We start from the raw sequence: 27,154 nt of genomic DNA, 5'->3' as shown, positions 1-27,154 counted from the left end.
GTCAATTACAAGTCCGATAACCCACAATATAAATACAGTACAGTGCTGCGTTGCGTACATAATACTTGTACGTATTTGCCCTCAGTGATCGCACTGTCAGACCGGCATATTTCTATACCTAAATTATCTTATTCGAAACCAGTCTGGCTTGGTTTTCAAGCGACGCGCTCGTGCACATTGTATTGTAACTTACTTTAATAAATTTAACATGGTGAAAATACATAATTTCGGCGCCGGACCGGCAAAATTACCCGAAGAAGTAAGTTACAAATAGAAATTATAACCTATAAATTCTTATACAGAGTGTTATAATCTGCGTGTTTTGTAGGTATACGAAATAATAAAAGACGAATTGACCAATTTCGGTGGCACGGGAATTAGTTTATTGGAAACCAGTCACCGTTCGCAGACTTACCTTAAATTGAATACTGAAATACAAGATGTAGTAAGAAGATTATTGTAAGTAAAACTAATGGTTTTGATCATGGCCATAAATAAAAGTACTTATCCCTTTTATTTATGAACTGTAACTGTAAATAACTTTTCAACTTAAAGTTAAATCATTGCCAAACTTTAAATATTACATTAAATAGAAGAAATGCATTTCTATGTATTTGTTCATACGGTATACGCTTTTAAAACGCAACACTTGTTTACACGCAGTGTTACATTTTGAGGCTATGGAAACTACATTGATTTTAAAGCTGCATGAGATTCGCCAACGTCGAGTTAAAAAAAACGCCCCTGCGAATACGAGCCAAGTATGAAGTGAATTTAAGTATATACAACCCTGTATATAGATTATGATATTAAATACGTAGAGATTGGTTTACCTACATCAAATCTAAGTTATATTGAACTTAGTAACCAAGTTAAATTGACTTCATAAAGAAAACATCTTTAATATTTTACTGATATTCGTTTTAAAAGCTGATAACTTCGAAAACATGTTATTTTTTGTTATCTTCGTTCTCCTTACGAATACAGATTTGCAATAGATAACAAGTAAAAAACAAACAAGGGTATTTGGTTGTTAGTCACAAGCATTTTGATAAGTTCTGCTTATCACATTGTCTTACGAAGAGTGAAATTCAAAACCATGTTACCATTGACACTTGTTATAAAATTATTAAACCACCCGATTAAATAATTAACTCGTGATTTCTAACAATACTTTAAAGTGTTTATTTTTTATAATTAAACTAGCGGTCGCTCGCTACTTCTTCCGCACAGAATTAAAAAAAAACATAGTAGTCTATATGTTCTTCAAGACCTTGTTCTATATGTATGCCAAATTTCATCAAGATCCGTTCAGCTGTTCTGGAGATATCTTCAAACACACATCCATCCGTCAATTCAAACATTCGCATTTATAACATTATTATAGTATGACTAAAATTCAGACGACTTTTGTTACATTAATTTTATTATAGTTTGATGTATTATTCGTGCTTAACACATTTTTAAAGCTAATGATTTGTTAAATTACTCTATTATGTATTACAATGCTTATCGATACAACTCATTTCTAATAATATCAAGATTGTTAAATCGGTTATTATTTTTATGGTCACGTATCGATAGTCCCTTTTGTAATGTTATCTATTTTATTATGTAAATTATTACATTTATACGTAAATTTAAGTGTAAATTAGGAAATGATAAATCTGAATAATTTGAAATAATGATATGTAAACATGCTTTCGCGTTGCTTTAGAATTTTCGGTAACGTTAACTTAAATCTAATAAAATGTATCCTGTCATAAATTAAATAACATATAATTTGTTCTAAAAACTCATATATACATATGAAAATAATTGAAACGTTAGTCTTTTATTATTACCGTGGTTTTATGAGACGAAAGTCTCCGTTAAAAACATACTTTCATCACTGTTTTGTTAAATATAATAACAGGGATGACGATATGTTTTATACAGAGAGTTTGGTATTTTGAAACGGTTATTAGGATCGAACTTCCGACCAATAAATGTTTCACTCGATGTTCAAATTGTGACATGGGTCACTATGTGTGAAATACTATTTACAAGCTTCAATACTCTAATCTTATATATAAAATTCTCGTGTCACAATTTTCGTTCTCATACTTCTCCGAAACGGCTTGACCGATTCTCATGAAAATCTCATTTTGTGAGTATATTGAGTAGGTCTGAGAATCGGCCAACATCTATTTTTAATCCCGAGAGGACGGAGTCGTGGGCGACAGCTAGTATGATATAACATGAACATAATCTCATGGTCGAGGTACTATCGAAAGTAAACAATATTAATAGTCTTAAATAGACAACGTTATGTTATTCACATGTTTTGATATTTATATCAGAATAAGGACAAACGTAACAATAATGTTTTCTAAGCTAAATTGTCCTTATTTAGATTTACGTAATATCGCTAACCTTGCGTTGTCTTCAATTGTTAACTAATGTTATTCATTGTAGAAATGTACCGAGTAACTACAAGATCTTGTTCTTGGCGGGTGGAGGTCAGGGTCAGTTTGCAGCGGTGCCTCTTAACTTGATATCCAGGACAGGGACCGCAGATTATGTGGTCACAGGTAATAATTGTTCTATCAGCGGGGTTAGACGAAATGCATTCGCTTCGAGGCGATTCCATAGCGAACTTCAAAATGTATAGAACTGACAATAACTTTCGATAAGACACGGGATTGTCGTCTGTCAATTTCATATATTTTTGAAATTCCTTATGAAATCACTTCGAAGCGAATGCACTTTTTCTAACCCTGAATACGCAACTTGAACAATTTTGATCTAATCTGTAGACACCTTAAGAATGAAACCCAGTAACAGTATTATTCAGTATTCATCCGCTGCTCATAATTCATTTGTTTATCTTCTCCCTAGGTACATGGTCGGAAAAAGCTGCAAAGGAAGCGAAAAAGTATGGTAAAGTGAACTTAGTACTACCAACGACGGATCGTCACACGGGAATTCCAGACGTGTCCACATGGAAACTTGACCCAAACGCCTCTTATGTCCATATCTGCACGAACGAAACTGTTCACGGTAAGATGCATAATCTAATATCGTGTAATTACATATTTAATCTGTATTCTGTATTTTTTTTCTTTCTTTCTCTGTCTCTCTTGTGTTTGTGGCCAGGACCTAAATTTGGTCACTGCTTCATGCAATACTTAACCTGTAATGGAATCTTTGGTCATATTTTTATAGACACATACTGTATACAAACTTACATACCATAATAATTATTTTTCAGGAGTGGAATTTGACTTTATTCCGGACACAAAAGGCGTGCCTTTAGTTGCGGATATGTCCTCTAATTTTATGTCAAAGAAAATTGATGTTTCTAAAGTAAGTTATACGATAATCATTTGTACCAAATCTTACAAATATTTTCATTGTGTTGCATCGTTGAAAAGCTTTTTCTGAATACGAATGTGCATATTTATTTATCTCTGTTAAGTGCATGCATGATTTTTTTATAAACTAAGGATGTATTGAAACATGAAAGACAAGAGCATATAAATCAATTAATTTTTTCAAAAGTAATTTAACAATTTTTTAAATTGGATTATTTAACAAGTACAAGTTCAAGGTTGCATATATTTGAGAATTTAAAATACATAAAAACAAAAGAAAATACGTTTTATTAGTAATCGAAAAACCTATTTCATTTTCAGTTCGGTGTTATCTACGGTGGTGCGCAGAAAAACATTGGCACAGCGGGAGTCGCGCTCGTCATAGTACGAGAAGATCTTTTGAATCAAGCTTTGCCAATTTGCCCTTCTATCTTCGACTGGACTATTACAGCAAAGAATGATTCTATACTGAACACACCACCTATGTTTGCGTAAGTATCACAACCGTACGTTTCCATTTCTTGTATTCAGCACGAAATATACTGTCATCCCTTTCATTCCCTTGGCAAAAATAGAGACAACAAGATTTTTACAGGTACAGGCAGTGGAAACTCAAAATTGTACAAGAAACTCAAGATGCCAGTTTTTTTTTTAAATTTCATCGTTTGTTACTTTTCGGCGATAGGTGTTTTATATTCATTTTATATAGAATTAACAGACATACGTACATCGGGACAAATGTACGTTAATTTTAAGTAGTTTGGTTATGAGATATGTAAAGATATTTTCTTTAGTAGGCTTGTCACCTCTTTGTTTGGTGATCGGAAATTTTCTTATCATTCATTCGTTTTTTTCATTGTTCCCAAGTGTGATAACAACGATATCGGCCAGTGTTAAGGTTAAATATATTTTTTTAAAATTGATTATGAGTCAATTTACAGCTTTGTTAATATCTAATCCAAGCGAAAAACTACTTTAGAAATATGGCAAGCCACGAATATTGCATAAAAACATGGAACATTAGAAAGTAATGTTTTCAAGATGCTGATTGAAGTGCTCTCAGGATTTTTATATTTTTAGTCAGGCTATAACTGAATAGTTCGCTATTCGCGTTATGTTTTAAACATGGGGGGACAGAGTTGCTGATAAAGTCAAATTCTTTGATTCGTTTTCAAAGAATTCGATTGTAATTATTTGACAATTGACTATCGCATTTTTAGCGATTGAAACTAGTTATAACCGCTTTAATTATTCTTAAGTTATCTACGAACGTATGATAGATCGTTTATTTCGTCATTACTCACGTGTTTTTTTTATTATGATTATAATCTTACTAATATAAATGCGAATATTTGAATGTATGGATGATTTTTTTTTAATTTTTCTGTGAAACAAATAAAAATTGAAGAATGTTTTCTTTTTAAATCATGAGTACAATTAAATAAGTTTTAGTTTAAGTTAAATAATTACGTCGTGTTTATTTCAGTATTTATATAATGGGTCGAGTTCTTGAATGGATAGAGAGGAAGGGAGGTTTGGATAAAATGGCTGAAATGGCGACAAAGAAATCTTCATTGGTATACAAAATGATAGAAGAGTCAAACGGTTTCTACTACGCTCCAGTTGCAAAGAATTCGAGGAGTAAGATGAACATACCATTCAGGATTGGTTCCTCGGAAGGTAATGATGTGCTGGAGAAGGAATTCTTGAAGGGCGCAGAAGCCAGAGGTCTTATACAGTTGAAAGGACATCGGTAAGTGTTTCTCACTTATAAAACTTAAATATTGATAGATGGATGGATGTTTGAAGGTATCTTCAGACCGGCTATACAGATCTCGCTGAAATTTGGCAGATCATAGTCTTGAAGAACATATAGGTAATTAATTAAGTTCTTTTTTATTCCGCGCAGACGGAATCGCAGGCGATTGGTTAAAAATTGTACTTCCCGCTATTTTTTTGTATACTGAGTTTTTAGATTTAATAAATATTGGTTGGTAATCTTTTTAATTATAACGTGTTTTTTTTTTAATTTTACCAAGACAAAGACAGTTTAAAATAAAGTCATAGATCAGGCTATTAAAATTGTGTGTTTTATTAACATTTTTGTTCTCCAGTATGGTGGGAGGTATCCGTGCTTCAACTTACAATGCCGTGACGGTTGAGGAAGTGGAAACACTCGTCAGCTACATGAGAGAGTTCTATCAACAACATTCCAAGTGATTTATTATTTAAGTTGAATATTTTTATTTTTTAAATTTTTTTAAAATTGTTTTTTATGAGAAAATGGCTGTGTATTGGAAATATACTTTCTTATAAATTAATTTTGTTTTATTTATATTTCTTTTTGTTTATTATCGTGTATTCAAAAAGGACTAACAGTTTTAAATCATCCAAATTGACTGAAATATTTTAAACGAAATACCAATTTAGAAAAATTACGTTGGCAAATGGTACCGATAACAAAAAGAATTAGATGTCTAACTTTTAGCAATAAATCGGAAAACATCTTACTAATATTATAAATGCGAATGTTTGGATGTATGGATGGATGTTTTTTAGATCTGAGAATTTAGGCATTAGTGTAGATCAGTGGTTCCCAAACTTATTTTGTCTACTGCCCACTTTGAAAATAAATATTTTTTTAACGCCCCCATATTTTAACATATTTAAAAACCACTATAACTTCAAATTAAATTAATTAATTATTATGATATGTATATTAACGGAGAATTCTAAACGAAACTTTTATTATAACCCGCAACTTGAGACCTGCAGCGCCCACAAGGGGGCGTTATCGCCCACTTTGGGAAAAACTTGTGAAGAACACAAAGGCTGAATTAAGTTTTTTTATTCCGCGGGGACGGAGTCCCATGCGACAGCTAGTGATATAATTACGTCATTATTATGATACAATGTTAACTAATACGATAGTTATTGTTTAGTATATTTGATATTGATTAATATTCTCTTGAGTGTCATCATACGAGTAGCCGTTAATTACTGGGTCAAGAGTCTTATCTGTTAAGCTTGTGTAAGAACAAATGTACTTGCATATACGTTGCGTCTTTTAGTTTAATAAAACAAATATTTGTATGACGTTTTAACATTTTGACCTCACACTTATATCGATAGCTTACATATTATTATTTATTTTAGTTTATTCGATTTGTTTATGAATATTTATTTACTGAAGGATGATAAAATATAGGTTATATAAATATTTTTTTAATTCAATCTTACTAATATTATAAAACAAAAGTTTAGACGAATGAATGTCTGTTAGAAGGTATCTCCGGAACGGCATGGATTTTGCCGAAATTTGGCACAGATGTAGAACAAAGTCTGGAAGAATAGGCTACTGTTTAAGCCCGGTGAAGCTGTATATGCCTCCTCAAGGCAAACAGTGGCAATTCAATCACAAAAAAAACACTAAATATTTTTTTTTTAAATTCCGCGCGGACAGTGTGAAAACTGTTTTATCTATAGAAGAAAAGTAAAATGAAAATAGAATGGTTGTTGGAAATTATTAATCTTTGCCACTTTATATATTTCAGGTTAGGTCAGCTGCCCAGATAAAGAAAACACAAGACCTAAATACATATTAATTTATTTTCTTTTGTATATAATTACTGTTAACGTAATCACTAATGTGGTAAATTGTGATGGATAATGAACCACCGAAAAGTCACAACACGGCGGAAACTTTGAGTATTGTTTTACTTCATAGGGACAGGTAAAAAGAGTTAAATTACATTTTATTTTAATTATATAAAAACCTATAAGTAATTTAATATAAATAAAAAAAAAACAATTCTCGATACATTTTATAAAAATAATGTACTGTTAGATATGTATACACAACGATAAACGTCACTTAATTATTAAAAAAATATAAATCTATACATTTTTTCATCTATACATTCACACAATATAAAAAAAAGTTCACGTATATTATAATACAAAGAGTTTCGACATAAAAATTACTCTTTTATTTTTGTTTCATTTCCTAACGCACAATGTGCACACAACCTAATATTACAAAATATTGATTAAAAATAATAAAAAAACTAAAAACTAACACCACGAGACTACTGAGGTCTATATAAATATACAATTCATAACATTATATTTACATTTTATCATCAATTATAAAAATGGAATGTATAATTCGATACATCAGAATTATGATTTGGAATTCCCCTGTCATCTGGTATGGCATTTTGTGCCTAAAAATACTTACTTGAGCATTTTCTTCGTTGAAATTGTAATCTCAGAACATCAACACATTCACTGTTTTTCAACTGTTCACGAAATATTTTGTAAAAAATTAAAAAAAAAATGATGTATTGGTGTCAGTTCAGTATCTGTACTATTGACATTACAGTTCATTGAACTTTGGTGGGGCTTAAATAAACAGTGAGTGTGTTAATACACATTCTATTTTTAATATCTTAAATTAATAATAAAGCTAAAAGAGTACAAGATTCAACTGTATCAAAACTCAGTCGTGTGAAACGTCGCAAGTATAACGTACTATTATTATTGCATTAGTACAGCGAAATACAACAATATGAAACTAATTCGATACAGTACTATAAGTTTGACCAGAATACAACACGCAGTCGTCACCAGCTTACTGACCTTCGCTGTCACTGTCACTCTTGTCTGGAACCAAAAAATAATACAATTACCCTAAATTGCTAATTATATTTCACTAATTACAAAGCAAAAAATATATACATAAGTGTTTAAATAATTAAATTAAAAATAGTAAGTGCTATTTTTAACACCACGTAGGTAATTTATGTACCAAGTGTTTTTCTAACCGCGAATTTTCACTGCCGTATGTGTTTTTGTTTCAATAAAATTCTTTTGACAGTGGAAGCTCACAGTTAGGTTTCATTGACATGGGACGAGACATGCAAGAAAAAGCAATAGCTAAGTGATAAGCTGCATTAAAAAGGATATGTGCACTAAACTAAGTGCAAAAAAATACTGACCTTTCTTACCCGGATACGCGTGCCTCTTTAGTCTGTCATATAGATCCTCCTTGGTGCCATAAATACTAGCATTGGACCTCGCTAAGCTGTTCATCTTGCCACTCATACCGTTATGTAAACTCTCCTTCATGTACGTTTCATTGTAAAAGTTTGGCATCTCCCAGCCGTCTTCTTCATCGTCGTAGTAATGTGCGTATGTCGAGTGATGCGAAGGTGCTATGGATTCCGCGTAGGGTGTGTGTGCTCCGTAATAGAAGTTGACTTGGGAGCCGTTTTGGTCGATAGCTGGTGTTAATGTCTTCTTTGGTTCCTTCTTCTTTGTTGACCTGTTGATTGTTAAATTATTAGAAAGTGGCGAGTGAGTTTTCATGGTAGACAGACTATGTTATATGACATCTTATGAGATATAACTCTTTTCATATGTTAGATAGATATTTGTTTAGTACATAGGTGTATTTACCTGGCACATATCATCCAAACAAGCAGTACAAGGAATATAATGAAGATGACTCCCCCGGCGACTCCACTAGCGATGTATGCGAATTCACTCTTGTCACGGCAATGTCGGCCAGTGAATGAGCCGGTACATCTGCAAGACGGCTCGCCTCTCGCGTCTTTAACACATTCACCACCGTTGTCGCAGTAGTCCAGGCATACGTCTATGCAAAAAAGCGAAAAAATTATTAATACATCAAATTTTAAAACAACGCCATCTTTCGGTGGTAATTATAAACTAAAACCAGACACATAATGTTATCGCAGATGGCATTAGTTGTGTTGCTTTTATATTTTTGAAGAGAGTTTGAATTTTATAGAGTTCAAGTGATAAAAAAATATGTCATTGTTTCAATTTTTGTGTCTTTTCCTTTATACAATATTAATTAAACTTCTTTACACAACGTTTCAAATTTCAAGATCCTTTAATAAATAATTTTATTTGTGCATTTAAAAATTTTAATTCAAAATTATCATAAATATTTTATGTTATGTGCTGACTATTCTAGTGTGAAATGCAAATTTCTCAAACACTAAATTAAGTGCGTGACTGCACAAAAAAATAAGCTATAAAGAATTAGGTACGTTAAAGTTAATTTGATTATAAACATTCAAGCACGGATACGGATATCAAGAAGCATATGTTTTGTATGAAGGCTATAACCTAAAAATGTTAACTTTTTTGTATTTTATTAGGTTGTATTGTCTATATTTAAAGATTACTACGGCCAGTGTTTGAATATAAATGTTGGTAGTTCGTGTATTGGTTCCACGGTTCAGCTGTGCATTTGATGCGAATCATATTTGCATATAGATGTATCGATCCCCGCTGAATAAACCTCGGCATATTGTTAAGCCGGTAAGCCTTTCTATAGTGATAGTGTATTGCCAAACTTGTATATAAAACAAATATTATTAAGATACGAAATTTATTTGGAGACAAGAAGAGTGGTATACTTTTCCTCAATTATTGATATTTTACAAACTGATAGGACCTTTTAAATGTAGAATTTTTATTATACGCACTAAAAAGTATGAAAGGAAATTAAACAAAACAAATTATAGGATTACTTTAAATATACTGCAGGAAGGCAACTCTTTGTAGTGAATACCTAAAAGCCCAAGATAATATTGACTGTGGCGCTACAGCGCCATCTATACCAATAAGTGGACAACAGATTAGCAACTCAAAAAGCTTTATTTTTAATCTCATAATCTGTGTTTGTGAATATATTTTGGACATCAAACGCGTGACTAGAACACACAGCAGTATTCATTTTCCATCACTAGCTCGCCACACTGGCACCTATAGATAGTTATTATATTATGTATGAGAAAACAGAAACACCAATCATCTTTGCCGATGGTCAACTATTCTCTTGCTTTTCTATTTGTAAATGTGTAATGTAAACACTTGGGAAATTTAGTTCATTGTCTGCATATTACAAATAATAGTTCTTTGTCATGCCAATTTGTGTTGTGTTGATAAATAATTAAAAAATAACACAATTCTCACAATTCGTCCGGTGGCGGCACCGACTAGTTTCGAGCCTATCGGGGGCCCTTCATCGGGATGAGTTACCACTCGTGTGCCGCCACCGGACGAATATACGTGAATGTTTAGCCGTGTTTATATATCAGTTTAGTATAATGTCTCACGAAAGTTTGAATAATTTAACTTTAATTGTAACTGAATTATTAAGTTTGAAATAATTCAGGTTCTAATTTGGTATAGATTTATCGCGCATACTGACTAGTTCAAATTCTATTGTCCTTAAGCAAGTTACTTCAAATTGATTATTATTTAGTTAGTCTATTGAATATTTCGTTTCTTTTACAAAGTCGTAAGTTATAAAGGAGCGACGTTTAAAATTATGCAAAGTTCTCAAAGGCGTTTGTAAGCTTTGAAGGCAATCAAGCGGACTTAGCTGAAGGATTACAATAATAATTGCAAAGGGGTTCGGATTATACTGGATTTCTTCGGCAACGTTGTGGCTGTACGCTTTTAAAGTTTGTTAATGTTTGAGATACGACAAGCTTATAATCATTATTTAGTTGACAGATTAAGATTATTTAATAATATTACTATTCTTAATATTTTTATACGGTATGTTAACACATTCAATGCCAATATGAATTTACGTTCTAAACTAGACAAACTTGGCAATTCCGGTAGCATTGAACGTGTTCACTTAAGTAAGTATCATTTTATAATATTTTGACACGTAACTCCAAAACGGCTGTACGAATCTTTATGAAATTTTGAACAAAGATTACAGATTTGAATAGCGTCAGTAGCGTACTATTTAAATACTGCGAGGATAAAGTCACGGTCGTCAGATAGTACTTACCTATACATATTTTGCCGGTGCCATTAAAGCCGGGTTTGCACTGGCATTTGAACTCGCTGGTCTCTGGCAAGAGCAGACAGTACGCGTTCTCATCGCAGTGCATCTCTGGACCGCTCATCTCACACGGGTTCGTGCAATCAGCCTCCGACGTCTAAACATAAATACACATTGTTAAACTCATATATACATAGATGTGTGCGTGCGCGTTAGTTGTGCTGGAGTAAGGATTTGGTTAGTAATTAAGTGTATCATTTATCTTAATTCTATACTAATATTATAAAGCGGAAGAATTTGTTTGTTGGTTTAAACGCGTTAATCTTAGGAACTACTTGTCCGATTTGAAAAAATCTTTTTTTGTTGGATAGTCCATTTATAGATGAAGGCTGTAAGTTATATAACATTACGCTGCGACCAATAGTTTTATACCGCGCGGACGGATTTGCGGGCAACAGCTAGTATTACCTATTAGGATAGATTCCTAAGAGATAAAGTCAGTTTTGTCTATCGTCTTTGCTACGGCTATGAGTTTTTTTAATAATAATTGGCGATTTCTTTGTTTTGATTAGCATCTAATGTTATAACAGTAAATATATGAATATTTATATCTTATTATAAACTTTATCAAGTGGCAATAATAACTTTGTACTGTATTGTGCTACTTCAAAGACGGTTACCGAAGTGTCCCGCATTATGTGAGAGTTAGGGTGGTAATTGTTCCTGTTATCAGGTTAGGAAGGTTGTAACTCTAACAATAGAGTTACGGTGAGACTTCAATACTGTTAATAACTTTCGTGGGTTTCAGGAGGAGAATATTTGTATTCAGCTCAAAACTTTATCATTCGACGAATTGTTAGAAACTTTTGTTTGTATCGCTGGCTTGAATATAATCTTACTAATGTGAATGATGGAGTTTACGGATGGATGTTCGTTAAAAAGTAAATCGAGAACCGCTAAATACATCTTGCTGAAATTTGGCATTGATTCAGAAGAATCTGGAAGAACATAGGTTATTAACGACGGCTAGTAAATAATAAAAATGTTACGTACGTTAAGTTTCATTTTCACAGATTTTGATTGGATTAGAATCGGATTTATTTTAAAATTTTATATTCACGTGAAAAATTATTTATGGTCAATAGGACATCGAAAGCCCAGCTTAACATATTCAAACGGGATTCAATAAATATTTGTTATGCAACGAAACTCTTAATAATTGTAATTTAAACATGATAAATAACACGACGGTATCATTAATTATACATTCGTTTCCGAATTTGTCGACGCCTACAACTCGCCAGACAAACTTACTAACAAACGACTTAATTAGCTAACATTTTTTTTCTTAATATTCTTGTCGCATTTTTCGCAAAAGAATGCTGAAGATATTAGAAAATTCTTTATGAAATATTGACAGCTGATTTTTATAAACAGGTAATTTGATAAAAATGTCTTGAATGTTTTTTTGTAGAATAATTAAAACTTTTAATAGCTAGTTGTTTTAAAGTTATTTGTAAATAAAATATTTTTACGTTAGTAAAGTTGGTGTTATCGGATTTCTGTCCAGTATATTAACAATACATAACTAAATCTTAAGCATGACGTACTAAATGCATTTTAAAGCGTACTCATGAATAGAAATCGTTATGCCCAGTCTTATAATTAAAAACAAATTGAAGTCTTTGAGATCACGCTACCATTAACTGGAGACGCAGTTGACGCCATTTTTAGTAATGAAAAATATTTCTATGTTTTATTGATTTGTTGGTATTCGATAAAATTTAATTATATTATTATACATACCGCTCCAGGACCTCTAGTACTGGTGTTGATAGGACAGGGTATGCACAGAGTTTGTTGAGCTTCCGACTGATAAGTTCCCTTCTTGCATTGTATACACGTGTTCAATGTTACGTTGAGATATAAACCTGGAAATTAAACGATAATTAATACTTTAGTTTTATTATACTTTACTGGCGAAACATTCATACAAAGATATATTGTAAATTCAAATTTATCAATGTTTTGGTAGTGGAAATCCGCAGTAAAATCATATAAACTTCAACAGCTTGCTTCTTACTACTTTCGTCTTTCTTTTTTAGGCATAGTTTATAGTCTATGATAAATGGTAACCGTTACTCTTTGAAAACGGAATGACAAATGACAATCACGCTTCACTTGACTAGCAAAATGTAAAAACAAATGTACGTTATTATATGTACTTCCTTTTTATTGTGTTTTAAAAATAAGTTACTATTGCATTTTTAATGATTCTAAAGAAGTTTGCTACCTTTTGAAATTAGATAATTTGAAATTATGAAATGAAAGTAGTTACCAGGCTTGCAGACAGGTAAGGAGCACTGGTCAGGCGATGAGGCGCCAGTTTGCGGGGTGGTGGTGCCGGGGGGGCAAGGCGCGCACGCCGCCCCAGTGCCAGCGCCTCTCCACGTACCCGCCGGACACGGTTCGCAACCACCATCGCCGCCTAGCTGCTCTCCTGGTAAGTTACATTAATAATGTTAGTATTAGTAGTATTATTCATATAAAATTTATTAATGTTTCCTAATGTGTTTGGGGATTGCCGTTGAACCTTTTAAGCTTAGGTTAACATAACATTTGTAAATAAATTGCAATCTATACCTGGTGGACAGTCATCTCTGCATTCTGCCGCGGAAACGGCTTCAGTAGCTCGCGTAGTCTGTCCTCTAGCGCAAGGTATGCAGGAGAAAGCGCCCTCTCTCGGCTGATATGATCCATGACCGCACGGCCTGCAGAGTTCCGCTTCCGCGTCGTAATATTTGCCTGCTGCACATCTCTCTGCAATACCAAAATTAGAATAATTTCTAGTTTTCCGTTTTATAAAATATTCTCTGGTGAATTGTAGTCGCATTAACATTGATTATTGGGCTTAAAACACAATATAATGCATCATATTGTTGGTATTTTGTAAACTAGACCAACTGGAAATTAATCGAATTATCTTTTACCTTTACAGTCACCAGCACTCCTAGCTCCGGTGGCCTGCGTGACGCCCGGTTGTCCTGCTATGGCGGGACATGGCGTGCACTGTAGCTGTCCTGCTTCCGACTGGTAGCTGCCCGCGGGACACGGCTGGCACGAGTCACTCGCTGAGTCCAGGTAAGTACCCACCGCGCACGATACTGTAAAGACATGCGACGAATTGAACATAGTTGTTTTTTTTTAAATTGAATTCAATAGGTCAATTTTTATAAAGATAATTTAAATACTGATTTTAGTTTACATTGCCTGTTTATCAACAGCTTAAAGCAACAAGCAATGATATGACCGAGAGTGCCAAGAGTTATTCGAGCTTTCATTTTTGGCATTGTAATTTACGGTTTGGCACGCAAAAGTCGTATGTTTTGTTGGCATATTGCCAGTAGTGATCACTTAAACGGCTGTAAATTGCTGCTATTTTATAGATGCTTAATGAATGGCTTACCACAATCGGGGGCCATAACGACCTGACCCATCGGACATGCGTAGTCGGAAACAAGTTGTAGGCTCGCCGGGTCGGGTACTGTGTTGGGCAGAATGTTACGCACGTCGAATTGTTCGTCTTCTAAGATTAATTTTTCGAGCAATCGTTGTACGGTCGATCGTTCGTTGGTACCACCGTGGATAACCGGGTCGCTGTAATTATAAATAATATTAATATACTTTATTCTATTATAAATTTCATTTCTAATCAAAGTTATCCTTCTATAATGCACAAATAAGCTTGCAGATAATAAATATCAAAACAATGATTTTATGGAGAAAAAATAAGATGTATTTAAGCGTATTTATAAGTGTAAGGAACGTCAATAAAAGGCGGGGTCAACGGGTGGACTGATTTATTTGTAAAGACTTTACGAACCTGTTAAATTAATCTACCTACTATTTGATCATTAAATATCCTCTGTACTGAGACACTTATTATTATCAGATGTTACAATAAGGGGTTTAAGCGTAAACTTTTTAATATACCCATCATTATTTAATTGAAGAGAAGCATTTGTTTCTAACTTACCTATTTATTATAATGGATAATATATACAGTTATACATAAGCGATATATTGTTCTATATACCATTGAAGTAATTCTAAAGTGGAGTACTCACTTGATAGCCGGGAAAGATACTTCTACACTGTAGGTGTCACCGGCTTGTCGACCCTCTCTACTGCTTCGTGCCCTAGTGCAAGACAAATTACATGCAATAGTGATACAATACGTGCTTTACTTTTAATTGTTTGAATTGGGAAGTGATCATTTTAGTTTTGAAAATTTCTGATGATTTGTGCTTTCGTGTTGAATAACCAACATGCTCCAAAGTGAGTGTACTAAAATTGCCAATTGATAAGTAAGATTCAAATCGTTAGAATTTTATTCTGAAGTTCCTTTGAATACCTTCTCTGTGGTAGAAGAAAATTACTTTTTAAATTATCAAGTATTAAGTACTTGCAACATTTTGCAATTATTTTGGTCTGACAAACTTGACTTTTAATCCTACTTATATATTTATAAATGAAAATATTTGTAATTTTTATCATTGGTTATTAAATAACGATTTAAATCTTGGCTTCTAAAGAGAATAATTGTGCTACATCCGGTGCTACTCCAACACCTTCCAAATTTCACCAATAAATGTGAATTTCTCTTGTTTCTATTTAGTACGTGAGAAATGTGAAAATTTATTTTTTACTTACTCGTCAACGGGTATAATAGCGTCGAGAACGTATGTATCTTCAGATTTGATGGTTGGTTGAGAATTCACTTGCCGTGTCTGACGGACATTAGCTCTATGGTCGCATTTGACGTTAATGTCCAGCTCTTTACATTCCCGTGTACCTATGACATAAAAATATCATTTGTATTTACACCTACCATCAGTCGCATACTGCTTAATTAAAAAAAAATAAGAACTTCAACTCGATTGCTTCGGATGTCTACAGATATTAGTCACTTATGATGAAAAACATTTCTCTATTTCTTACATCAAAATTTTACTTGAATAAACGCGCATTAGATAATAGTAGGCTAATATGGTTAAGAGAAAAACTATAAATATAAAAAAATAAGGAATTTACCGTCAATAGCATAGGAGCAGAAGTTCCAATCTCTGTTCAGTTGATTGATAGCACCGCGGACCTTCTGTCGTAGCACGGCCTGACCGGCGTCATTACACAGCACGGAACTCGGGAACAACATGGATATCTTGAACACTCTCTGAGCCGGGGAAGCCGCTGTTGAAATTACGAAAAAAGTAAGTAAAAATAACCGAATATACAAACTAGACCAGAATATGTAATAAATGTCCTTGACTTACGTGAACAAGCGGGATAAATAAGACCAAGGCTAGGGTTGTCAGTTGGACGCCAGAATCCTTCAGCGCCGCAAGTATAGAATGGTGGGACCGGTTGCGAAAACCTGAGGCCGTCACGACACGCGATCTCGCACACCTTGAACTGACCTCCCGCGCCCCAGTCACGGCACGACTGATAACCACCCAGTGGATCCGTCAATGGAGGACAGAATTCAGCTGTAAAAAGACTCAGATAAATATATGGCCCTTTGTTTTATACTAAAAATAATTAAGTAATTGATGACTTACACAAAACGGTAACCTTGAATTTACAAGTAGCAGCGTTACCCGCGGCGTCATATGCAATGTATGCGATATCATATGCTCCCCAAGCCAAGTTCTCGCCGGGCTTATGTCCAGACTTTTCAACGACTCTCGTCACACCAATATTGTCGCTAAATACCGGGGCGTCCCAATTTACAACAGCGGAACCGTTTTTGGCAATTACCCACAAATCGCCAGGGCAGCGATCTACTCTAGGTGGCTCTTTGTCCACTTGTAACTGTTGACATTTGGAACCAGTGTATCCATTCGGACACACTCTTTGGCCGCAATGCGATGGCACTAGTCTTTCAACTCCTCCGACAATATCTTCGTATCCTGCCCATGTTAAAACTAAACCACTATACAGGACGGGTTCAGTCCTACAATCACGAACTTGTTTTTGAATTTCATTAGTGACATCCAAGGCACGATTCCATATTTGTACTTTCGTTAAGTGTCCTTGGAAACCAGCTTCGGTGTACGCCTTAGGATTATCGGATTGTGGTTTACCGAGTGTCACCCATACACTAAAAGTAAGAAAGAAACATTTAAGTATTCAGTCAAGTAAATAAAATAATTCTATAGATGCAAAATTATTTAGTGTTCTTACTATTGAGGTAGCGTCCTTCCGCTGCCGTAGCCTTCCAGTTTGCTTGCTATTAGACCTTCAGTTATAAGAGTTAGTTCACCTCCATTGCTACCGTCCCAAACTAGAGCTACGTGATGCCATTGACCATCATTCACCGTTGCAAACTCTCCGAAACTTAAATACACATCCTGTAGTTCAGGGAACAGTGAAACCTGGACCCCGTTGGAGTGCGCTTGAATTATAGTTCTTCTGTTCAATGCTATATGGGAATTGCTGTAAATTATAAATATGTTAAGTAATGCTCACAATTAATGATAAAATTTTAAATATGTATGTATAATTACAAATAACAAACCTAACGCCATAAGCAGTGAAGAAGATTCCACCTTCATCTTGTTGCGTATATTGAACCCACATCGCTATTGTAAGGCTGTCAGCTGCCCCGGTGTCGAACGGTACAACTTGAGCTGCGCTTGAGCGCACTGGATCACTGAAGTATAGATCGTAATCTACGCTGATAGCTGTAAAGAAAGTACGTAACGATTGGTCAAAATCTACGTTTGTTTTTTTTTTGAGAATAAAAATGAATCAGCTTGGAAATAGTCAATAAGAAATAATAATTTAATAATTACTCTTTCTGCAGTCGTCTCCTGTAAGGTTAAATGGACATTGGCAGTAGAATCGGCCAGGCAAGTCTATGCATGTAGCTGACGGCGGACAGGAATTTTCTTTGCAATCCATGATGTCCTCGTCGCAGTTCTTTCCCTTGAAACCTGGAGTGCATAAGCAACTGTATCCATCGCCTTCGTCGACGCACGTTGCTCCATTTTGACATAAACCAGCTTCGCAAGCGTCGAACTCATATTGGCAACCAATGCCAGTGTAGTCTTGGGAACACGTGCAATTGAGTCCTGATCCGAAATCTTGGCATTTTCCTCCGTGCATGCACGGATCCCCAATACAACGTTCAGGTGCAGTTTCACACTGTTTTCCATCTGTACCACTCGGACATCTAAAAACAAAGAAACTCTTTTTAGAAACGCAAAAAAATAAATATAATTTTTTAGTAATTCTTTTTTTTATATTCAAATACTTACACGCAGAAGTAGTCTTGGAACAAGTCGATACAGTCTGCATTATTTTGGCAAGGTCTATTCATACAGTTGCCAATGTCACGTTCACACCGCTTGCCAGTCCATCCTGGTTGGCATACACATTTGTAACCACCGATTTCATCTTTACAAGATCCTCCGTTGTAACAAGGATCAGAAGCGCAGTCGTCAATATTTGTTTCACACATTTCTCCCGTGAATCCTTCACGACACATGCACTTGTATTTGTTATCAAGATCAATACACTTTTCAGTGCCAATCGGATTACAAGGCTCCGTCAAACACTCGTCTATTGCTGTTTCACATTGTAGGCCAATGAACCCTGGTCGACATTTACATGTGAATCCTTCCAATTGGTCGGTACATGTTGCTCCGTTTTGGCATGGCTCAGAAGAACAGTCGTCGATTGCGTGTTGACATCTTTTACCTGTAAATCCAGCTTCGCAGATGCACGTAAAATCGTCGATACCATCAACACATCGACCACCATTTTCACAAGATGAAATAAGACATTCGTTAATATTAATATCGCATGAAGGTCCAGACCAACCAGGATCGCATACACACTGATGGACGAAAAGTTTGTCTACGCAAATACCATGTTTGCATGGTTCATTTGAACAAAGGTTTATTTTCTCGTGGCAGCGTTTCCCAGTAAATCCAGGAGGACAGGTACAGCTGAAGTCGTTAACCAAATCGGTACAAGCGGCTCCAAGAAGGCAAGGTTTCTCGATACAATCGTCGGTGTTTATTTCACAAAGCTGTCCTTCCCATCCGGGTAAACATTCGCACTTGTAACGGCCTTGCTGAAGAGCAATGCAGGTTGCACCGTTTGTACAGGGATTTCCGTTAGCCGAACATGGATCAATCTAAAACAAATATATATAATTATAAGTACTACAGAATATTGCACATTCTATTTTATTGTAATTTGCGAAGGAATATAATAATTATAATATTTTTTTGTATCATTAGAGACGAAAATTACATGCGCCAAAGTTAGTTCTTTATTTATTTTAGAATTGGTCATGGAAATATCAAGGTTAAGATTAAGTTTATATTTGAAGGAAAAAACTTACCGTAACATCGCAATCAATTCCTGTATAGCCTGATCTACATAAGCAAGTATAATTATTGTATCCTGGTTCATCTTTGCACATAGCTCTTTCAGGACAAGTATCATTTCGACAATCTGATTTTTCTTCCTGACAATTTATTCCACCGTATCCCGTAGGACAAGAGCAACGATATCCTTGTGGAAGATCAATACAAGTACCGCCGTTGTAACAAGGTTGACTCGCACACTCATCAATATCTATTTCACACCTGCGACCTGAGAATCCTGCTGGGCAGTAACATTGCACACCATGACCTTTTGGCACACAAAGACCGCCGTGTTGACAAGCGCTGTTTGAGCATTCCACTGGAATGCATTCTTCTAAACCGGTCGCACCTGTTCCTACTGTCTTCATATTGGTTGGACATTCCATACATAAAGTTTGGCCCATTAAGTTTTGGTAGAAATTCCTTGGACATTGAGAACATGGGGCTAAACCAGTGGGCGAGTAAGTACCAGGAGCGCACTTTGCTCTACATTTATCTTTTCCAGAAGCTGCCGGCTGATATGTGTATGTATTAGCTGGACAGGCTTGACAGTCTCTAAATCCTCCCACTGGTGGCTCTCCAGTATAGCTATTTCTGGGACATTCTAAACAAGGTACTAAGCCCGTTGGTGAATATGTTCCGTAACCACAGACCGGTACACAGTCGGTTATATCTTTTGAGCCTTCTTCTTTAGTAAATGTTCCTTGTGGGCACTTAAGACAGGATCCTTGTCGAGCTTGGTTTTGGAAGAATCCTCTTGGGCACATCGTACATGATTTTTGTTTTTCTCCAGCAAAAGTTCCCGCAGGACAGTGCACTGAAAGAAAGAATAATTGAAAATTTAATTTTTTTTGTTTATGCAATACAAGGAATAAATTATTTCTTGATAGAAAAACTTACAGCATCTTGGTACGTCGTTTGTGTCCATATTTAGGACTTCACCAACACTGCACGTAAATCCACGGGAAATAGAACTTCTTATAGCTCTCAAAGGCGGACATTGGTTTCCAATAGATGAAACGTTAAGCACGGGTTCAATAAGGGCGCTGGCGTATGGCACAGATAAATCAAATATGAGGTTCAGTGTTGAACCACAAAGGTCGTATAACTGCGTTTGTTTGATAGCTGGAATTATAGCCAAAACGAAGTCCATTTTCACCACATTTTCATCAAGAAGACTGGGCATAGCTTTCACAAATGTCACATTAATATTAACATTGACGGCTGAACAACGTTGTGATAGCCTTTCATTAAGTATGTTATCGTATTGAGCAAGTAAATCCTTGTATTGTGGTAAGCAAGCATTAGAAACTGCACCAAGAGCACGATATTGAACACTTGCAACGACATGGTATGCAGCTTGTTGAGTATCTAAAAATAAATAAAATAATTAAATAATGCCATTTAAATAATTAGTTATTACTATTTTCAAATGGATAGAATAGCAATACAAACTTTCAGAAACGCAGTCGGGTACAACCGCGGTAGGAGTCCATTGGCGTTTTGTTTCACAAATGAACGTTTTTACTGGTTCTCCGTCTGTGAATCGGAATCCAGGTTTACACGTAGCAATACATTGAATTCCTCTGTCTCCAGGTAAGCAGTTAAGTGCACCGTGCGCTGGTGGCATAAGTTCCCAGTCTACGCATGGTGTTGCTTGCACAGACACCTGAAATTATTAATTTATTTAAGTAATTAATAGTCAAGAAAACCAAAACTATAATATTACTTTTTTATTTTTAGAATATCTGTTTACCTGGAAGTGACACTGAGCTTTGTTTCCATATTTATCCGAAGCAACAACTGTAACATTTTCATAACCTCGAATAGGTATGACAGCTCGGTCCGGAATGAATGTTAGGAATACTTCCCCGGATGCGTCGGTAGCATTAATTCTCCTCCTCGTTTCATTAAAGTTTACGGCGTAACTATCTTGTTTGTCGACTAATTCTATAACGTAACTTTGTGGACAGCTTAACTTCGGTGGTGTGTAGTCGGGAACTGTGATATTTACTTCGCAAATCGCCACATTTCCATCAAAGTCAAATGCAACGTATCTGACGACCATATTGTGGAATACTTGAATTGGGGTTCTGAAATGCTGAGGCGTAACTTCTAAACGTGCTATAGCGCCGGAATTATCAAGAGCCGTAGGTTCTGTGAAGTTTACAGGCAAAAGGCCTCCATTTACATCCGTTTGAACGACGATTGGTTGTTGTGGGCAATTTTGGAATACAGGTGGTTCGTTATCTGAAAAACAAAATGTAGCACGTTGTAACACATATATAATAATTTCATAAATTATTAAAATTTCGAGTACAAATTAAAAAAAAACTCACCAACACAAGGAGAATATCCGTAATCATAACCAAGTAAAGGTTCAACAGCAGGTTCATCGCAGCCCATAAGCTCGAATTTAAGACAAGCATTGTCCATAAAACTGACAATACCCAAAATAACAAATCTGGCTTGTACGTATTTTGGAAGAGTTATCATCGCTAATTCTCCGTAGTTTCCGGGGTCTCTCATTGTCAAATTGAAGTTGGGGAAATAAACGACATAGTTATCATTTTCTGCTTGTTTATAGAAAAATCTTATCTCAGTTGGCCGGCCTACGATATCTGAAGTAACGACCCCTTTTACCAAAATTGCTTTCACTCGATAAACTTTGCCTAGATCTACACTGACATACGTAAATGCTTCTTGTTTTCCACACCAGCCAGTAACAGAGTTCAATCTTATATTCCTTGCTTCATAGTTAGGTCTTTCCGAAGTAGCGTTGATTGCTGAATCTGGAATTCTTCCTGAAGCTAGGCCTAGAGGTTTGATGACTTTACATTCGGGTTCACGCATACAGGTAATGGGTCTAGGGTTAATTAAGATATAACCGGGTCTAGAACAACCAAACAGAACCTCAGATCCTTGTTCATAACTTCTGGCAACTTGGAATCCGTCTGCTGGTCTTCCCGGGTCATCGCACACAGGTCCCTCACACCTTAGATCACCAAAGTCCCAAATTCCATTTCCTTGACACCGCACGACATTATCGTGTTTACTCGTTTGTCCAGCAAGTTTGAAGGTATTTTGACAACCAAAGAAGAAAGAACTCTGATATCTTGTATCTAAATATTGACCATATTCAGCACCCGGTGTAGGCATTGGAACACCGCAATCTTTTCGTGGACACTGAGGCTGTGCTCCAGACAGCCAATAATCAGGAAGACCCTAAAAAGAAATTTCATTAAATTAATCTAAAATGAATACACGATCAATGAAAAATTAAGATAGCTTGTTTAAAATTAATATTTACCGGTTTGGGGTCATAAACACACTGTCTGAATGAAGATGTAACAGTATTCCTAAGATGTCGACCTGGTGACGTACAAGTTATTGTAACATTGTCTCTGTACGGCACAAGTACGCTTTCAGGGTCGTCTCGTATTACTTGTAAGCCGTCGTTTTTGTCATCTGATAAAGTAACGCACCGTGCATCTGCAAAGGAATTTAATTTAAGTTATTATTTTGAATATTATTGTCATACATTCATGCATTAATTAAACTTCAATTGAAATGTAACTTACATTGACATTCAGGAGCTGTTCCGTTCCATGTTCCACTAGATGTACAAAGTAGGGACGAGAAACCAGACATCACGTATCCAAAATCACACTGGAATTGAACAATGTCTCCGAAATGGAAAGCAGATTTTGTTGATAACAGTTTACCATTTTCCGGAGACGTAAGCGATGGGCACATAACTGGCACACATGATTTGTTTCTTTGATATGTATCACCGTCTCTTTCACCAGTTTCAGATAGTTCAATTTTAAATCCAGCAGTTCCGTTTGATGTATACAGTTCATATCCAATATTGCAAGCACATGAGAAATTACCCGGTCTATAAATAAGAAAGTTGATGAATTAATATAGTGTAATTAATGATTTAAATAATATTGTTTAACATCAAATACTTACGTATTAATACATTTTTGATCACATCCACCATTATTTTCATTACATTCGTTAATATCAGCACAATCTAATCTTGCACATCCCATAACCTCTAATTTCAAGCAAGGGGCTCCAACGTAATCTTGAATTTTAAATTTAATGTATTGAGCTTCAATAGGCATAGGTAAATTAAGAACGGATAGAGTAGGTTCCAAAATACGAAATTCGACAGCTGTTCCATCAGGATTTGTGTAATCTTTGAAGACATCGGTTAAGTCATTTGTGTACTGAATCCTTATTGCTGAAGTAAATGCGATATTGCCATCAGCTCTCATAACACTCATAGTTCTAAAGCCTCTGATGACTGTTGGTGCTCTTAGGTCAATAAGTATCCAGTTTGCTCCGGCTTCCAGATTGTTGCCACACCAACCACCGCCATTGTTTAATCGAACCATCTGAAATGAGGCGTTATAAAATTAGCTATATGTAGAATCTTAGAAGCTATTAGGATCACTTCTCGTTCCATTGTAGATATACTTACTCCTTTATAATATCCGGCTTCAGGTGCTGAAGTAGTAATTGATTCATCGGGAATAGCACCATTTATCAAACCTAGATCACCCACAGGTCTACATTCTAATACTGGTGCAAAACCTGGTTTACAGGGGCAGTAAAATCCTCCCTGAGTATTTTTACAGTCAGTAGTTGCCAAGTTGCATTGACTACTTATACACTCATTTATATCTTCACAAGTTGGTGGAGGGTCGAACTCTTGGTTTGCACCGCATTTAAGTACGCTAGGACCGTTAAGCTTATAACCTGCAAATAAAATTTTTATATTATTAACAGTCTACATTATAATTTAAACCAAAAATGGAACTATTTTGTTTTTATTTTTTTACCTTTAAAGCATTGTACTCGTGCTTCATCGCCAAACATGTAGATCCGACTTTGATCAACAACAAATCCATTGTTAATTTCTGGAAACTTAGGGCATAAGACTTTAGAGCAAGTCGGCACATCACCCGACCATGTTCCATTACTCATACAAAGTAGAACCGGCTGTCCAGTGCGAACGTATCCCGGCTCACACTCGTACCGTACAATAGTACCGTAACTACGTCCACCGCCGTTTAATATAGTTACGTTGGCATGCGACACATCAGGAAGTGCTACACATTGCGAAGCTGTAAAGAGAATGATAAGTATAGAATGAATTATAGAACGCTATTGGATTCAAGGGTATTATTCTATTATTCATAATAAATTTTGTTCTTACCAAGACAAGTTGGTGTTCGTTCCCATCGCCCATCAGATAAGCATGATATTCTTTCAATAGGCTGTCCAGTTGGGAATGCAAATCCAGCGTAACATTGATATGTGGCGATACCTCTATAGGTAACGTTCGTTGACCCGATGGAAAATCCATTGTCTATTTGGGGCACTGGACCACAATAAACTTCTGCAAATTCACAAATAAACACATAATATTATTACAAACTTCAGTTAAAATATACGTAAGCTGCTTTTTATTTGAATTGTATGTATTACCTTGACAGCTAGGGATATACGTAGTTGACCAATTTCCACCATCTTGACACTGAGTTACAATTCTAGATTTTCCTGTGGCAAATTCTTGACCGATTGGACATGAAAATGTTACAGTTGTACCGAATGCAGTGTCTCTATTTGATGCCAAAGCGCCTATTCCCGATTTTAGAGGGGGACAATCTAAAAAAACAACATATGTATTATCTTACATTCATTTAGGTGGTCATAACATAACGTGAATATTTAAAAAAAATACCTGCAGAAAATACTGCTTTCCATCCATATCCGTTGTGTAAAGCATCAGACACGAATCTTATGAGCATTTCGCCGCTGGAAGCTGTTAGAGTTATTCTTGGTTTGACGGTAAATCCGTTTTCAGAATGCAATCTCAGTCCATTTGTACTTGCACCATCGAAAACTTGAACGACATCAGATGGATGAATATTGAATTCATCAAATTTGAGAGACAAAGGACCTCCATTAGGATTTTTAACTCTGTATAAACATTCCTGGTTATTAGGATAGTTACTAAGACCGAAAGCTGGAGAAGTAAATGTACCATTTGACGCAATTATTGTTGCTCTACATCCTTGCGAATATCTCATATTAAATCCTTTCTTAGAATCGCCTAGACTCGTTCTGAAGTACATATACAAATGATTTGTTGTTGATATTACTACTTTTTGATTTTCTGCTCCTGGTCCAGTTAATCTTGCGAGTACTGGACTTGAAGGTGTGTTGCCATCTTTGATTACGATATAATCTCTATTCATTTCTAATTCTAAATCTTCAATTTCCAGTGAAACAATTCTGCCCGGTTGGGCTTCAATTACGTAAACGCATTCTAAACCACCGGGGTAAACGTTTGGATATCCAGGAGAAGTTAAAACCTGACCCTGAGGCGTAGCCCTGAGAACACCACCGCAGTTAGAAGATTCCGTTTTCCAAGAAGCACGGAATCCTTTCTTTTCTACAGAACCATCGGTGCTAAATTTAATTATCATGAAATTGGAAGCAGATACATAAAGTTTGCTAGAGAGATCCTGTTTCCCTGATAGCGTGGCCAAATTGACAGACTTGTCTTCTGTTCTGCCGCCCACTAATATTTGAACAGTATCAAAAGACTTTTCAGTTTCAAAATCTTGGAACTGTAATACAATATTTTGACCTTGTGGCCCTTCGAGCGTCCATTTACATTCACTGAAAGCAGGATATTTGTGAGGGTAATTTGGACTTTCGACTACATCTCCACTGCTGGCCATGTAAAAATGACATTCGGAAGCACAGTCCATTTCGTCGGAAGCATCGCCGCAATCGTCTTGTTTGTCGCATCTAAAGGCCGAATTAATACATCTTCCGTTCGAACAATGGAAGGTTCCTAAAATAAAAGACTCTGTTAATGACTTTACCATGCTAATTTGAGCAAGACCAACAAATAAACAAAGGAAAGGTTGAGTACAAAAGGTGTAATTGGTTTTAATTTTATTCAACCGTAGGTAAGAGTAACAAGAATCATTAAAAAATCACCTGCAGGACAAGCGTCGCTCTTGCACATGAAAGGAAGAAGGGTTTCGCAAGTCGTTAGCTCCCAGGATTGTTTGTCTGAGGTAACATGAACATCAACACATTCTCCATCCTTTGGGTTGGGTTGTCTTAACGCCCAGTATCCAGCGTATTGTGATACCAAACCGCCGGCCGCCGATTCTAAAGTATTGGTCCTTAGATCGTCAACAGTTGCTAGACCGAGCCAATAATGGTTATTACTGGGACTAGATGGCACCATATTGGCGGTCATGTTATTTTCTGTGTAACTTTCTACAACCATCAGTTCGCTGCCGTACCTGAAATAAAATCATTGTTTTAAATACTTGTGTAGGATAAAAAAGAGAGTAAAGAGCTGAAATTTTATGTAAATTGATACAACTCAGTTCTCTTTTTCTTGATTTAGATAGATGTTTGTTATTAGGTATCTCCAGAACGTCTTGATACATCTGAATGAAATTTGGTATATATGTAGA

The 27,154-nt window shown here is 35.5% G+C and overlaps 2 protein-coding genes across 2 annotated transcripts in view; one reads left to right on the top strand and one right to left on the bottom strand.

Moving 5' to 3' along the window:
- The first annotated feature begins 46 nt into the window (after positions 1–46).
- Positions 47–5,677, top strand: Psat1 (phosphoserine aminotransferase). Its single transcript, XM_013309678.1, has 8 exons — positions 47–259; positions 329–459; positions 2,458–2,573; positions 2,881–3,042; positions 3,254–3,348; positions 3,678–3,847; positions 4,843–5,109; positions 5,471–5,677. Exons 1-8 carry the CDS (start codon positions 209–211, stop codon positions 5,574–5,576), a joined length of 1,098 nt encoding a protein of 365 aa, XP_013165132.1. The 5' UTR covers positions 47–208; the 3' UTR covers positions 5,577–5,677.
- A 1,270-nt stretch (positions 5,678–6,947) lies between these two features.
- uif (sushi, von Willebrand factor type A, EGF and pentraxin domain-containing protein uif) overlaps positions 6,948–27,154 on the bottom strand; it is a 67,020-nt gene continuing 46,813 nt past the window's right edge. Inside the window, exons 5-36 of the mRNA XM_013309258.1 lie at positions 26,664–26,977; positions 25,393–26,514; positions 25,137–25,316; positions 24,865–25,047; positions 24,488–24,772; positions 24,127–24,404; positions 23,610–24,040; positions 23,216–23,532; positions 22,945–23,126; positions 21,974–22,859; positions 21,391–21,884; positions 21,090–21,303; positions 20,535–21,005; positions 19,610–20,451; positions 18,516–19,399; positions 18,051–18,430; positions 17,774–17,939; positions 17,440–17,691; positions 16,815–17,356; positions 16,530–16,742; positions 16,291–16,446; positions 15,910–16,051; positions 15,324–15,395; positions 14,663–14,853; positions 14,187–14,360; positions 13,840–14,016; positions 13,535–13,696; positions 13,003–13,127; positions 11,203–11,353; positions 8,817–9,015; positions 8,357–8,682; positions 6,948–8,021 (exon numbers count right to left, since the gene is read on the bottom strand). Coding sequence (XP_013164712.1) covers positions 7,990–8,021; positions 8,357–8,682; positions 8,817–9,015; positions 11,203–11,353; positions 13,003–13,127; positions 13,535–13,696; positions 13,840–14,016; positions 14,187–14,360; positions 14,663–14,853; positions 15,324–15,395; positions 15,910–16,051; positions 16,291–16,446; positions 16,530–16,742; positions 16,815–17,356; positions 17,440–17,691; positions 17,774–17,939; positions 18,051–18,430; positions 18,516–19,399; positions 19,610–20,451; positions 20,535–21,005; positions 21,090–21,303; positions 21,391–21,884; positions 21,974–22,859; positions 22,945–23,126; positions 23,216–23,532; positions 23,610–24,040; positions 24,127–24,404; positions 24,488–24,772; positions 24,865–25,047; positions 25,137–25,316; positions 25,393–26,514; positions 26,664–26,977 — 10,543 coding nt within the window. The 3' untranslated portion in view covers positions 6,948–7,989. The remainder of the gene's footprint in view (positions 8,022–8,356; positions 8,683–8,816; positions 9,016–11,202; positions 11,354–13,002; positions 13,128–13,534; positions 13,697–13,839; positions 14,017–14,186; positions 14,361–14,662; positions 14,854–15,323; positions 15,396–15,909; positions 16,052–16,290; positions 16,447–16,529; positions 16,743–16,814; positions 17,357–17,439; positions 17,692–17,773; positions 17,940–18,050; positions 18,431–18,515; positions 19,400–19,609; positions 20,452–20,534; positions 21,006–21,089; positions 21,304–21,390; positions 21,885–21,973; positions 22,860–22,944; positions 23,127–23,215; positions 23,533–23,609; positions 24,041–24,126; positions 24,405–24,487; positions 24,773–24,864; positions 25,048–25,136; positions 25,317–25,392; positions 26,515–26,663; positions 26,978–27,154) is intronic.

The sequence above is a fragment of the Papilio xuthus genome, unplaced genomic scaffold (assembly GCF_000836235.2).
Source record: "Papilio xuthus unplaced genomic scaffold, Pxut_1.1 DF827777.1, whole genome shotgun sequence".
NCBI lineage: Eukaryota > Metazoa > Arthropoda > Insecta > Lepidoptera > Papilionidae > Papilio > Papilio xuthus.
The sequence above is the reverse complement of the archived record's forward strand: the minus strand, read 5'-3'. Positions and strand labels throughout refer to the sequence as shown.

Bases quoted from the DNA above. Each gene is read 5' to 3' on its own strand.
- Psat1 (XM_013309678.1), top strand. From the start codon at position 209: ATGGTGAAAATACATAATTTCGGCGCCGGACCGGCAAAATTACCCGAA. The intron at 260-328 runs GTAAGTTACAAA...CGTGTTTTGTAG, and splicing joins CGGCAAAATTACCCGAAGAA to GTATACGAAATAATAAAAGA. The intron at 5,110-5,470 runs GTAAGTGTTTCT...TTTGTTCTCCAG, and splicing joins ATACAGTTGAAAGGACATCG to TATGGTGGGAGGTATCCGTG.